Consider the following 14835-nt stretch of genomic DNA (forward strand, 5'->3'; position numbering starts at 1 on the left):
GGTAAAATCCTCTTGTATTTACAAACTTTGTTGTATCCTATTTGGTATATTAGGATTCACCTGTACATGTTTCTATATTTGATTGCAATTGAGTCACACATTTCAGGGCTATCTCAGTCACATAGTGAGGGCAAGTTATTTCTGTGCTAAGAGGTCCAGGCATGAGAGTGACAAATTAATGATAGTTTGTCAAAGTGTTTGTCTTGAAATGGAATTAAATTTTTAATACATGTATTAATGATTTCTGACTGAGCATGTATTCTTTATTCCAGACAGAATCAAATGGCATGTGAACAATTAATTTTTTATTGAACAAAAGTGAAACTTCACAGTGTGTATTAAACCATGATGGTATGAGCTCTGATATACACAAGTTATTGAATATGTTCTGTGTTCCCCTAGCATGTCCTTTGCCATTTTACATTGCTTACTATAAAACCAGAAAAATTTGGAGCATGAATATGTGTGTATGTGTGTGTGTGTGTATGTGTGTGCGTGTGTGTGTGTGTGTGCGTGTGTGTGTGTGTGTGTGTGTGTGTGCGTGTGTGTGTATGTGTGTGAGTGTGTGTATGTATGTGTGTGTGTATGTGTGTGTCTGTGTGTCTGTGTCTCTGTGTGTGTGTGTGTGTGTGTGTGTGTGTGTGAATTGTCATTGGCATTCAATGCATATAGTGTAGACAAGAACTTTCATATGCATTTTAATTTTGTGAATTTGGCCTTGCAAAATTCTAAAAAATTTCATGCACACGAAAATTTCTGGTTTCACAATAAGGCCTAATGCTGGTTAGTGGAATTTTACTTTGTATAAACACACAAGCACACAAAACAAACACAAAAACAAACAAACAAACCCACATACATCATACATGAATTTACTTACATGCTGTGTTTCCAGTGTGTGTAGTCCTTGATTGTTACATGGTTACTACATTGTAGTTCAAAAGAAGAAAATTGCATTGAATTCAAATTCAGTTAGCAATGTCTGACAGCAGTGGACGGGGATGGTCTACAATGATGGCTGAACCATGGACGAATCTTTCAATGGACTGTTTCTGTAATGTATTACAATGCATGGATGTTTCTTTTTCTGCAGGCTAGTTATGAAGCATTTCATTCACCTATTCCCTCCCATTAAAGGAGCATTCTAGACGATTTTCATAATTTCACATAATGTAAAATATGAATCAATAGCCCCATGTATAGATTTGTGGAATTTATAGTGGTCGTTGAGCAGAGAAACCAATAGTACTCTGAAAAATCTTAAACAAATTGCACTGAACAGTCTTGATGACATAGAGCCTCACATATTTCAGATATGTAGCAGTGTAATTCCATTACAATACTACTTGGTAAACAAGTTCACCTGTGAAGAATCTACGCATGCATTCCTTCTTCTTTTGTTCTGCTTCCTTGAGCCCTAACTTATGCATTCTTACGGTGAGGCTGCTACATACGAGGCGTTTTCACATCAGCCCGATAAAAGTCCAAGCTCGAGAAATTTTCCGCGATTGCGAATTAGAGCGCTATTTCATTTCTTATTCACATCAGCCCGAAGAGAGGGTAGCCCGAATAGTTAAAAATTTTAAAATAGCTAATTCGACAGCTGAGTATGTGCAAACAGCATCAGTAATGTGTGTGCCCTCTCAAAAATTCCTCATGATTTGTGTGCAGTTCGCCTCGATCGATCGGGTCACACACGCTAGGCATGGGATGCATCGCGCTAGTTTCTCGAGTCGTTTTCACGTTAGGCGTTTTCACATCAGCCCGATAAAAATCCAAGCTCGAGATATTTTTTAACTTCCCAAGTCAGAAAATAGCGCGCTATTTCGAAACATCGGGCTGATGTGAAAACGCCTATTATCAAATAGGCGTTTTCACATCAGCCCGATGTTTAATAACAATAGATAGCGCGCTATTTTTCTGACTTGAAAATTGAAAAATGTCTCGAGCTTGGATTTTTATCGGGCTGATGTGAAAACGCCAAATAGCGCGCTACTCTCCCGCTATTTCAGAAATTTCCCGAGTTGGAGTCGAGAAATTTTTCTCGATCAGAGCGATACAATTAGCGCGCTAATTTGTGTTCACATTATCAAATAGCGCGCTATTTCGCTATCGGGAAAATTTCCCGAGTCAGAAAATAGCGCGCTATTTCGAAACATCGGGCTGATGTGAAAACGCCTAGAAGGCGTTTTCACATCAGCCCGATAAAAATCCAGGCTCGAGAAATTTTCGCGATTGCGAGTTAGAGCGCTATTAGGCGTTTTCACATCAGCCCGATAAAAATCCAAGCTCGAGATATTTTTCGCAGAAAATAGTTAGCAAAATAGCGCGCTATTTCGAAACATCAGCCCGATAAAAATCCAAGCTCGAGATATTTTTCGCAGAAAATAGTCAGCAAAATAGCGCGCTATTTCGAAACATCGGGCTGATGTGAAAACGCCTAATTTCATTTCTTATTCACATCAGCCCGAAGAGAATCAGCCCGAATTTTTGTCGAGCTAATTCGACAGCTGAGTGTACATGTGCAAACAGCATAAGTAATGTGTGTGCCCTCTCAAAAAATTCCTCGTGATTTGTGTGCAGTTTGCCTCGATCGATCGGATCACAGGCACGCTAGGCATAATGGGATGCATCGCGCTAATTTCTCGAGTCTTTTTCACAATATCAAATAGCGCGCTACTATCCCGCTATTTCAGAAATTTCCCGAGTTGGACTCGAGAAATTTTCTCGATCACTTTCACAAAATACAGCTCAGATTTACACTTTTGCACATATTTTCGAATGGAATTGACTTTTGTTTTATATACTTTATTATTAGGTGAAATTTCATTGCATTTGATATATAAACAAGCATCATATACCCGATATTATGTTAGCGTTAAAAACCCAGCAAACACACCCATGTGGGGCCCACGCGGGCAAACATGGGTAAAAGGTGGCAAGCCGGGTTGGAGTTGGGCAAGGGCTACTCGAGGGTCATCCTTCAAGGGGCCTTTGTGGGCCAGCCAAGGGCAGAGATGGGAAAAGCTGATATGGGTTTCACATGGGCTTGCCACTTGGGTCGCATGGGCACAGACAGGGCTTCTTCCCAAAGAAAACGTTACCCTCATGGAAAGCCGGTTTATCACTTTTCTCCTTATTTCCGCTAAATGAAACTAATAAATAAATGGTATCATCTTCAAGTATAGTTCTTTAAATTGATATGTCAGATTAGCGTATACAGACACGTACAGTCGAGTAATTTTGATATCTATTTCAGCAATATTTTAGCAATTTCTATTCGCGCACCCCCGTGCCTTTGATACCATTGTCTACCGCCTATCGTTTGTAAGTAGGGCTAGCGAAAAGTAAGTACCATCACAAAGACATATCTTCCTTGGAAAGTGGCTGGTGATTATGCAATGAGACACGATTCAATTGTCTTCAAGCATCTGAGCGGCAGATCTGCGGACAGTTTGACACATACAGTACTTCAGATATTTTTTGAGTGGCGGCTTCGAGCATGGGATCAAAGCGAATGGCTGCGTTTATCAACTTTCCCCCGTTTAAACGACTTTCGAAAGCCCTTTCCATAGCCCTTTCGAGAGCCCTTTCCAAAGCCCTGACTGCCTGTACTATTAATGTGCCTCTTGTAAGGGACGGCGAAAAGCAGTTACCATCATAAAGTATATCCATTCCTTTGAGAGTGTCGAGTCATGATGCAATGCCACATGAATCAATTGTCTTCCTATCTGTGAGGCAGCTCCAGTTTAACACATACTTCAAATATTTCTGAGTAGCGGCATGAGACTTTGGCTGCGTTTATCAACTTTCCCCTGTTTAAACGGCTTTCGATAGCCCTTTCCAAAGCCCTTTAGAAACGGCTTTTAAAATACAATGTACTTTGCGTTTATTAACTCTCTTCGCGAACACGATTTTTTTAACTGGCCTGTCACTGCACAGCTGCATTGCGCTATTCGACCCAAGGAGAAGTAGGCCTACAAGTACTGAAGTACAAGACTACAAAGCCGTTTCAAAACAGCTTTGCGTTTATTAACTTCCAAAAGGCTTTTACAAACAGGTTTCTGAAAACCTGTTTAGGAAACCTGTTTGGATAGCCACAAATTTGGGGCTTTTGAAAAGGCTTTCCTAAAGGGCTTTCAAAACAACTTTGCGCTTATCAACTCGTAAAAATTCCTTGAAAGCTGTTTGGATAACCTGTTTCTGCCGAGAAAAGGAGTTGATACAAACGCACCCTCAGACTGTTGTGACTCCAATCCTGGAAAGTCTGCGTGTACTAACATCCATAGACCAATATCTTTACATAGGGCCTAAATTTCAGACGCATGTGTGAATGTCCACACTGAATGGAGGGGGCGTGGCACCAAAAAGCACAGCTCTAACCGGGCGCGCCATAAACTTCATACCTACATAAAGGACCTATAACAACCATGTCCCGATGATGTACATGTACCGATACAAACAAAACAACAAAAGAGTGATTCAAAAATTATTACAACCAAATGAACGTGTTGTTGTTGTTGCTGCTGTTGCTGCTGTTGCTGTCGTTGTTGTTGTTTACATTACCGTGGTTAATCTCAATCCATTGACACATTGCCTGCTATCCATAAAGTATTGTACAGCCTATGGGCCTGGTAAAGTTTATGTACAACAATTGACAGAATAGCGATTGTGCACAAGTGATTACCTCAAAAGTCAATTTGCAGCCGATCGAAATTTCTGCGACTGTGGAACAAATCTTGACGCATAAAACCGCGGACGAGCTTTTCGGCTGCGAAGTTTAGGCCTAACGTTATTCCACCAATGTGAAATCCCGATCGAAGCTACTCGTCTATTCTCTATAGATTTGGTCCAGCTTCCCATGAAAACGCGTCGTTGACACAAAGTCAGCCACCGCTAATGCAAAACGTACTTATTGAAATCATTGAAAACGCATTGACAGAGTCATGGATAGACCTTTTTCAGCATCGTCCCCGGATTTGAAAAAGGAAGCTATGAAGCACACTGTGGGATTCTGTGACCACGTTCACCTCGGGAACTTCTCTCTCGACGAGAACCGAAACTACTGCGACGATCACCGCAACCGTAGGTACTTTGTGAAGCCTGACCCACGGCCGCATTTCGATCTCTTGGAGGGTCACGCCGCATTCGTGGATCGCTACCACCCTAGTAGTCCTGTACCATCGGACGACGTCGAAAGCGAGGTAAAATCGCTCGATGTCGTACTCAAATGGATACGGGATCATTCTGGGGAACTGGAAAAGAGAGGTTTCATCACCACTTCGAGTGGAGAAAAGAGGTTGGCTTTCTTTGTTTGAAATGGAATCAGCACTACTTAAACTGTTAGGCGTAAACACCCGTAAATAGGCCTAACGTTACCAAAGAGTATTGGTAGGGCCTACTACTATCCTAGGCCTGTTTTGTGTCTAAAAAGATCAATGAGACGTTGTATCTGAGTCTTGTACTGTCATGCATTTCTATTGTGTCACATTTTCTGATCTGATGTATTTTGTTGTGAGTCTCGTAATTATAATGCAATCTTGGAACATTGTTACATTGTATAGCCTCTCTGCTCATTAACAACAGATAATCAGTGCAGATGGAAGGTCTTAAAAACTGTTCGGACGCAATTATGATAACTGGCAGGTTTCTCTGAAAATGACGCCACTGATGTGCTTAAATAGCCCTGTGAGCAGTTGATTATGAGAGCTTGATTACTTTTGTAGTGAAGTTACGAACGGATTTTGCTGAAGATCTTAATCAGGATCGATAGACCTTGATTAGTGGCGGTAAAAAAAATGATTGGTGTTGCAGAGTCTCTTGAGTGTATTAAATTTGGGTTTTCTTTTTCCGTTAATGATTATTTCAGTCATAACTTGGGGGGGGGGGAGGGGAAGGGTGTTCAGTATAGGCTACCTAATAACAATAGGCCCTAATTAATTTATGTATGGACACAGCAATGCTCCTGACCCATCGCGTAACCCTTTAAATTATCTTTTCTTATTTCGGAAGTCCCCGACTGTACAGTGTTTTAAAACCAAATAGGTCTATAAACCTTTTCTTACGCGTGTATAACAGAATGAAGATAAACATTATTCGTCTCAAATCACTACAAAATGTACACAACAGATCAAACACTGTGGCTCTTGTAAATACATGCATGTATCTAAATTGTTGGTTCCGCCTTCCCTACTATTTGATTATGCATAAATACAGGTTGTCGGTAGATTTTATCACGAGACGTGGCGCGCTCCATGACTTGATGAAGTCGGCACACTTGAATAGTCGATTCGAATTCCTGGCCACCCGATTCAGAGGCACCTGCTATCTCGAGCAGATCGATCTACAGAACCATGAACATCAAAACGATCCCCACAGGATTCGGGTCTACAGTGGGAAGAAATTCGCTCAATACTGTTCCAGTGGCAAGTAGAGTCTATACAGCATCACTGGATGAGTATAGGTCCTACTCTATAGTAGGCAAACTTCTTTAAAAAAAAAAAAAAAAAAAAAAAAGTACCACTTTATGTTACTTTAATCCATAACTTTCCAAATGATACGGGGATAACGCTCATGAATAATGGCACATCCGATATCCGTGAGTATTAGTGGTCAAAGGGAAGTTATTACTCAGATTGCCACGTCCAGGCCGTTCAAGTCGCGTTTTCAATACGATTTCAGCATTTTGCATGAAATCGCAAAAAATGTTGCACCGAGAAAATATTGTTTTCAACCATATTTCCATTTTATTCCACTAGCGTTTTCTATTTTCCTCTGAATAATACACAGTATGCATGATTTTGTTTACATGATTATTACATTGCATTTATAACGGACACGGTTATAACGAAATTCTTGTTACAACGAAGTAAAAAAATAAAGGTCGAAAAAATATATTATCTATTTATCTGTGCATACTTTACTGTTCTGCTATAACAAATTACGATAATTCTCGCTATCGCCAATGACGTAAAAAGTACCCGGATGTGGCTTTTTCGTCAAGATTTAGTGCACTTGGTAGCAAGGGCACTTCCGGCGCGGGTCATAATTTGCACAATGCTAGCGTGCGCGTACGTGTACCTTACCTATAGCGCAGCGCCGACCACGTATACTAGTATACTTGGGTGACCCGCACCTCGTCATAGTTAATTTTTGCGCATATTTGAATCACATTTTGCCACTGAAATTCTTTGAAATCCAACTCACATACAGGAAAAATGCTGAAAATTCCAATGGAATCACAAGTTCACTGATCGATATCGAAAACTTGCAACTATCGTCGTCAAACGCGAACGATGCGAAAAAGTTGCGCGCTAAGGAAGGGGCCCGCAACTCGTCACCCGCGCTCCCATAGACAAAGCACGTAAAAGACGTGTGCGGGTGACCGTGATGCTCCCATAGACATACACGTAAAAGATGCGTGCGGGGACAGTGGCGATACTTATAACACGTATTCCGATTAAATTTCAGATTTTCGCGAAAAACTGTTCGGTTTTCACCACAATTTGCTTGGTTGTGGTAGCCCTGCCAAGTTTCAAGCGTACTGAACACAGTCCCGGGCATAAATTTTTGTTTAGTGCGCTTAAAACAATTTTAAGTGGGGTGACGGTATTCGGGCCCCTGACGAGGTGCGGGCACCTCGCTATACATAGGCCGCTGTACCGCCCGAGCCAGCGAGTGGCCGGCCTGTCATACTCGTACACTGTAGTCCCCGCCGCCGCCGGCGGCCGGCCTTGCTAGCATGCACCACTCACTGCACGCAGCGCATAAGCTAACACATACCGGTACGGCGTACATCACAGATCAGTCATCTCTGCATACGCTGAAAATATGCTGGAAAATATTCACCCACCTGGATATACAGTATAATCGTCATGGAATGCCCATCTCTTTTTTTTTATTTGTTCTCTGTCGAAATGTCGCGAACACAATCGGGAACGAACAGTGATCTCGAACTTATCCTGTCTCCGAAGCAATTTCTTCCAAGTACTGTAAGTACGTACAATGTACGTAGGCACTAGGCCTACTACCTAGTGCTACTATAATACATACTAAAGTCGCGCGTGCACGTACTGCGCTGTGGAGTCACCCGCAAACTTCACCCACGCGGCCACGTCACGTCTCGCATGCCAGTAAGGGTCCTATTTCTGCAGATTTTTTTCATTTATTGTCGTGCGAACAACACATGGCAGCTTCGCAGCAACAACCAATAGTCGTATTAACAGCAATTTCTTAACTTTGGAGAAATTTCAAATCATATTAAAGCTGTAATTCAAGTCGAGAAAACCGGAAGTACACGTAGAATACAGTCGCTTGTGTGTGTAAATAGCATTAGTCACGTATCACGCGCGTACGAACGGAAGTGACTTTGCTACCGGGCTATCCCATAATGCACCGTAAATGACGCTTAAATCAACATCCGGGTACTTTTTACGTCATTGGCGATAGCGAGAATTATAACGAAAGAAAACTGCCGGTCCCGAGGACCTCGCTATCACGGGAATTGTCTAGACCACGATTCCAAACCAGCTGCAAATCCCCATTCACCCGCAGAGGATGGGAGTAAACCAGACACAAGTCTACCGATCAATGACAACCTGGCTTACGAAGCGGTGATGGCAGCGCGATGTGGGGACTTTCGTCTCATGTTCAGCGTCGAGATCCACGCGGAGGAGCGTGATCGTGGACGGATTCCACTTCCATTTCGTCGATCACAGCACCTCAAGTACGTCAACATTCGCACGACTTGCGAGTTCAACGGCCTAACGGATATTCAACAGTCCAAGGCGTTCTTCAGGTCAGACCGTTTTTAACTGCAATTTGACAAACCAATCCCATATTTCCCAAACCGAAACATTTCCCACTTGCGTTATACGCTGATGTAAAATTGCTTTGCCAATGATAATCTTAATATACAACTTATACATAATGATATACCTGCATATGCGATGCGTTGTAGACAAGTTATCAAATACTTGTAAGTTATGATGCAGCGATTTGATACTGCATATCAAAACGATATAACCTATACATCTTCTTTTTTGCATCACGGGAATGTGATCAAAAACAACAACAAGCAACCAAACTCGTGGAAGACTAATAATTTATTTTGATATTTGAATGTACCCTCACCATAATAACTTCGTTGACCAGAAAGCATAATACGTTAACGGGAAAAGCGCTTCTAGACTTCCATTTTTGTTTGAAAGTTTTCTAATGATCACAATTACACATTTTGCGGATTGTGATAACCGCATATTAAAGGCTGCTTACTACAGTTAAAAAAAAAATTAAAAACTCGCTTATTATCAAATTGCCGCATTCCATGCGGCTATTGAACAACGAAATCATGGTGCATGATCACTAGGCGTTTTCACATCAGCCCGATAAAAGTCCAAGCTCGAGATATTTTTCGCGATTGCGAATTAGCGCGCTATTTCATTTCTTATTCACATCAGCCCGAAGAGAATTAGCCCGAATTTTTTTCGAGCTAATTCGACAGCTGAACATGTGCAAACAGCATCAGTAATGTGTGCAATTTCAAAAATTCCTCATGATTTGTGTGCAGTTTGCCTTGATCGATCGGGTCACACACGCTAGGCATAATGGGATGCATCGCGCTAATTTCTCGAGTCGTTTTATAGCGCGCTACTATCCCGCTATTTCAAAAATTTCCCGAGTTGGACTCAAGAAATTTTCTCGACCAGAGCGATACAATTAGCGCGCTAATTTGTGTTCACATTATCAAATAGCGCGCTATTTCGTGATCGGGTTAATTTCCCAAGTCAGAAAATAGCGCGCTATTTCGAAACATCGGGCTGATGTGAAAACGCCTTCTGCATATACCACTTAAAGTCAGTTCGTCATAGCCCGCATTTCAGCAGACGTTGTCAGTGTCGGTTTGAATGCTTCTCACTTACGAATCAGAGACAACGCTTCCCGGTCAAGGTATGAAAGAATAGCAGAGTGAAAGTCAAACCGTTTTACAAATAAAATTATATAAAATATAACCTCGGCAATCGAATAAAACTCAACGTGAATTAACATACATCAATTCTTTCCAATTTATACAGGAAGAAACTCTTCCAGTTTTGGTCCCAGAACCACATTGCGGGAATCCCGCGCGTGTTACTGGGTTGGCGGGACGACGCGCAACACGTCATCACTAGAGCAGAAACCTACAAGACTGACGACATTCCCGATATCGACTTGGTAGGCTTCCAGTATGCCTACTATAATATGTGTCCCTTCCTTTCCAAGTTATGTTCTAAACAAAATCATAACGACATATCTTCACTGAGTGCATGGCTGTAGGCTTGCACTTCATGTCGATATATTCTAGACGAATCCCGTTAGTCTGAACAGTTTGTTATTCCGAAGGCTCGTATATCCGAAAATGAAATAAAGTTCGTCATTCCCAAGGTACGTTAATCCAAGAATGAAATAATGTTCATTATGCCGAAGGTTTGTTTATCCGAAAATGAGATAAGGTTCGTAATTACGAAAGTTCGTTAATCCAAAAATGAAAATAAGGTTCGTTATTCGAAAGGTTCGTTTATCTGAAAATGAAATAAGGTGCGTAATCCCAAAGGTTCGTTAGTATACGCATCTTCCTTTCGTTTTCGGATTAATGAACCTTCGGAATAGCGAACCTTATTTCATTTTTGTATTAACGAACCCTATACGTCAGTCTCGGGTTAACGAAATCTGTGTAAAGGGAATTTGTGTGATCCGAATAACGAACCAAGCATAATTGTGTCCTACTAATTTGATATGAATTCTCAATCGAAACAGATCTTTCTCTTTTCTTTTCTTTTTTTCGTCTTAACTGATTGTGAATCTATCTGTGTACCAATCTATTTACATGTATTTCTATTTTGAAGTGTCCGTGGAAGCCACATCGATACTTCACCGCCGTGACAAATCTTCTGTTGGAAATCATGCGCATTGTGTCAATTGATAACCCAAGGTTAGTCAATTGTATATGGTTGGTATGTGTGTGTGTGTGTGTGTGTGCGTATTTTTTTAATTCATGCGTTATTTCCTGCCTTTACCTTAAATTCTTATGTCGATTCGATTACATGCACATCCCGTCAAATGCTGCAATTCACACTTCGTAATTTTAAGCGTTTTTGTTATTATACACTCTCATGGTGCTGCCCAAACATTTGTAGACGCTGGACAGAGGATTTAGCAAATTTTGTCTAATTGAGGAATGCATCCAGTCAAGTTACTTTGGAAGTGTAGACACTGAGTATTTCGAGAACGAGAACACATGGCAATGACTTAGTCAAAATTCTGAAACAGTCTATACCAAGAGACTCCTCATCGTCTATTAGTCAAGAACGAGCATGAGAAAATTACAATTACCGGTATTTTTTCTCTATATTTAATACAATCTCGACGAGATCTTTAAATTATTAAGAAAACTCAGATGACACAAATTATCAAGGGAAAAGAATTCCTTTAATTATTTAGTTTGGTCGATTGTTTATTCCGTAGGTTAGACTTTTATTTCATAGCGCTCTATTGGTAATGATCCTGTTTTGTGATTAAAAACGAAATTTAAACAGCGTGAGGTGGACACAATCAATTCGGTCAAGCCTGCAATCAAACGACTCCCATCGTATGTAGCTCACAAAATCATATATATCCAGCGAGAACTGAAAAGAAATGCTATCATATTGCTTGAACTCTTCTTGCTTTGCTTGTCGATTGCCGGCACGCACGCAGGATTGCTTTCTTCGCCAACTGACAAAGATGTCCGCAAACTAATTGTCGATGAATAAAGATTACTTAATCCCCTCCCCTAATCCATCGTGTCACTGTGACCTTCCTGTTGGACACACTTAACACCTGAGTGGGCTTGTGTCACTTCACCGTCGGATTTGGTCAATTTTGGAGGGACTAACTGAATGATGATGAACAAGCTTGGTAAGCTAAGCAAAGTGCCTGTCCGTTAGTGTCGTTTCGGGCGGACAAAAAGCATGTTTGCGGGATGCTGATTCTGCATGAAAGCCGTCAGTATACCTGTTAAATGTAACTATGTTGTAAACGCACAAATTTTTCGCGGTGCATTGATTTTTGCCCATTTCGCGCTACTTTTAGCTTGCGCGAATTCTAACACCTGCGAAAATATCTTCACAATTTTCCCTGCACATTTTGAATAGGTTGACAATCGTGCAGCGCGAATTTAAGGACCCGCCGAATATGTTTTTGAGCCGCTCAGCGCGAAAAAGTAATCGCGCGAAAATATAGACGTTTACAGCATCTGATAAAATTGAATGCTGTTTCCTATTCCTTTTTAGCGTCGTTTACCATCTGATTCTGGAGGAGGTGCCCAGGGTAGGCCTACCGTGGTCCGAGCTGGCCAAACGCCTGGAGGAGAGGCGATTCGAGGTGCGGAGGAAAGAGGGCTACAAGATCGTCCCTGATTGGTTCGCTCGGGATGTCGTACCTGGGAACTATGGCAACGGCTAGTGAAATACAAGGAAGACAATTGCAAGGCAAAGGGTTCGCACCTTGATGACAGGAATCAAAATGTATGCCACCCACATTGCGACACTGGGAACGTTATCCCACAATGACATCATGGAGAAAATTTTCTCATCTCTTCCGTGTTGCTGTTTGTTTGTTTTTTTTTTTTATGCCTCCGCCACGAAGTGGTGCCGGAGGCATTATGTTTTCGGGTTGTCCGTCCGTCCGTCCGTCCGTAATAAATTTTGTGGACAGGGTAACTATCAAAACCTTTTAAGGTAACCTAATGAAACTTGGCATGTATGTGTATTAGGGGGTGAAGTTGTGCCTATCAACTTTTGGGTGCACATGGTCAAGGTCAAAGGTCAAAAGGTCAAGGTCAAATACGTAAAATTTCACTATTTCCTCCATATCTATGCAATGCCAGAAGATATTTTCTTGAAACTTAGTGTATACATGTATTACCCAATTAAGATTCTCTGGTGAAAGTTTTGGGTCATGAGGTCAAAGGTCAAAAGGTCAAGTTAGAATATTAAAACTTCGCTTTTTTTCTCCGTACCTTGGAAATTGTTCAAGGTATCTTCATGGAACATAGTATATATACATGTACTGACTGGCAGTTATTATCTAGAGAATCTAGGGTTCACAGGGTCAAAGGTCAGGGGTCAAAGGTCAAGTGTAACACTTCAAATTTTTTTTCTATTTCCCTCATACATGTATTTATGTAATGCCAGCAATTTTTTTTTTTTTTTTTGCACTTGGTGTATGCATGTATAACCTAGATTATCTGGAAATTTTCTTTTTCTCTTTTTTTTTTTTTTTTTGGGGGGGGGGGGTTTTGCCTCAAAGGTCAAAAGGTCAAAGATCAAGGGAAAGTGCTGAACTAACTTTTTCCTCCATATCTCAGAAGTGGCTCAAGTTATCTTGAAACTTACTACATATTTATGCATGTTCTGCCTGACAGTGATTATCCTATGAATTTTAGGGTCAAAGGCCAAAAGAAAATGGTAACAGTGTACTTTTCAATACAGAAATTACACTTTTTCTCCATACCTTGAAAATTACAGTATTCATACACTTATGAATGGGTCAAAGTCAAGTTAAAGTCCTTGAATCCCCAAATACATGCTCTCCTATTCATCTACTTAAACCTAGGTAAAGGAAGGTGAACATTCAACACATTTGTGACAAACATGTAATTTCAATATTTTGCCAATATTGTGAAAATGTAATTATACATTGTCCACATGTACTATAGACCTATTAGGAGAATCATGCATTATGGCGGAGGCATAGCAGTCGCCTTAGCGACATTTCTAGTTTTCATGTTTCCTCTTTCCCAGAATGAGGTAGATGAAGAAAGTAATTTCTGCTTTTTCTTCATTGCTATGAGTTGTTTTTGTTTATATTTCATTTAATATCATATTATGAACAGTTAATGGATTTACCTATGTCGGTTAATCATACTGCATATAATTTTATTGTCATGATAACTGTACAGTGCAATTACGTAGATTGATATCATCACAAAAAGCCAAATCCACGATACATTGGTTTCTATGTGAAAAAAAGTAAATATTATATGGTAGTTTAGCGAGTAATGTTGAATATCTTCGTTGATAAATTGATTTATAAGTAATACCAATAATATATTAAGTGCTAGCATGATTCTCTACCGTAAAGTAGTATGGAAGCTTCTGTATGCGTTATTTGATATCATAATACCAAATAGTAATTGATGAAACGTTTACTTTCATAAGATATGTAGGCTAAAGTTCAACAATGCATGGACAGGAAATAGAAACTCTGATGCTTTCTTGCGCTTTTGTTGTTTTTGTGAGTTGTATAAATTTTATTATTTATTTATTTATTCATTCATTCATTCATTCATTCATTCATTCATTCATTTATTTATTTAATTATTTATTCATTTATTTATTGGTGCTGCTGTAAGATGTGTACGTGACTAGACTGCTCCCATTCCTGTGATGTGTATGATTGTTGTTGTTGTTATTTTAATTTTTTGGCGTGTATTGGTATTACAATGGCGTAGTCTCAGTTCTAAACATTTCTGTGGTAAGCCTGTGTTCATCACATCCAAATAGTAAAAGGGTCAGCGTGAAAATGATTGAAATTACTGACTTCACCATTATTTTATCGATTGTGATTTCGATTCATGCATGAGGTTCGAAGTTTGATGACTTGCTCAACCTTGTAGACCAAAATCTAGGGTAAATGCCACAGAGAGAATTCAACAGCTTCACGACTCATCCAAGTCGTTTTTCCAGCTCTGACAGGTAATAGATCGAGGCAGTGACACCGCCACTCTTTCCAAACGGCGGCCGCGGTTGCCCGCCA

The 14835-nt window shown here is 40.5% G+C and overlaps 1 protein-coding gene across 1 annotated transcript; it reads left to right on the forward strand.

The window, feature by feature from the left end:
- The first annotated feature begins 4925 nt into the window (after window positions 1-4925).
- On the forward strand, window positions 4926-12555 carry LOC139711827 (decapping and exoribonuclease protein-like). Its single transcript, XM_071623677.1, has 6 exons — window positions 4926-5299; window positions 6217-6392; window positions 8554-8797; window positions 10074-10212; window positions 10884-10969; window positions 12309-12555. The coding sequence occupies exons 1-6, from the start codon at window positions 4947-4949 to the stop codon at window positions 12478-12480; spliced, it is 1170 nt and encodes a 389-aa protein (XP_071479778.1). The 5' UTR covers window positions 4926-4946; the 3' UTR covers window positions 12481-12555.
- Window positions 12556-14835: the final 2280 nt, after the last annotated feature.

Source organism: Diadema antillarum, unplaced genomic scaffold (genome assembly GCF_040938485.1).
Source record: "Diadema antillarum isolate AM-2024a unplaced genomic scaffold, OU_Dant_1.0 seq00001708_RagTag, whole genome shotgun sequence".
Classification (NCBI taxonomy): Eukaryota; Metazoa; Echinodermata; class Echinoidea; order Diadematoida; family Diadematidae; genus Diadema; species Diadema antillarum.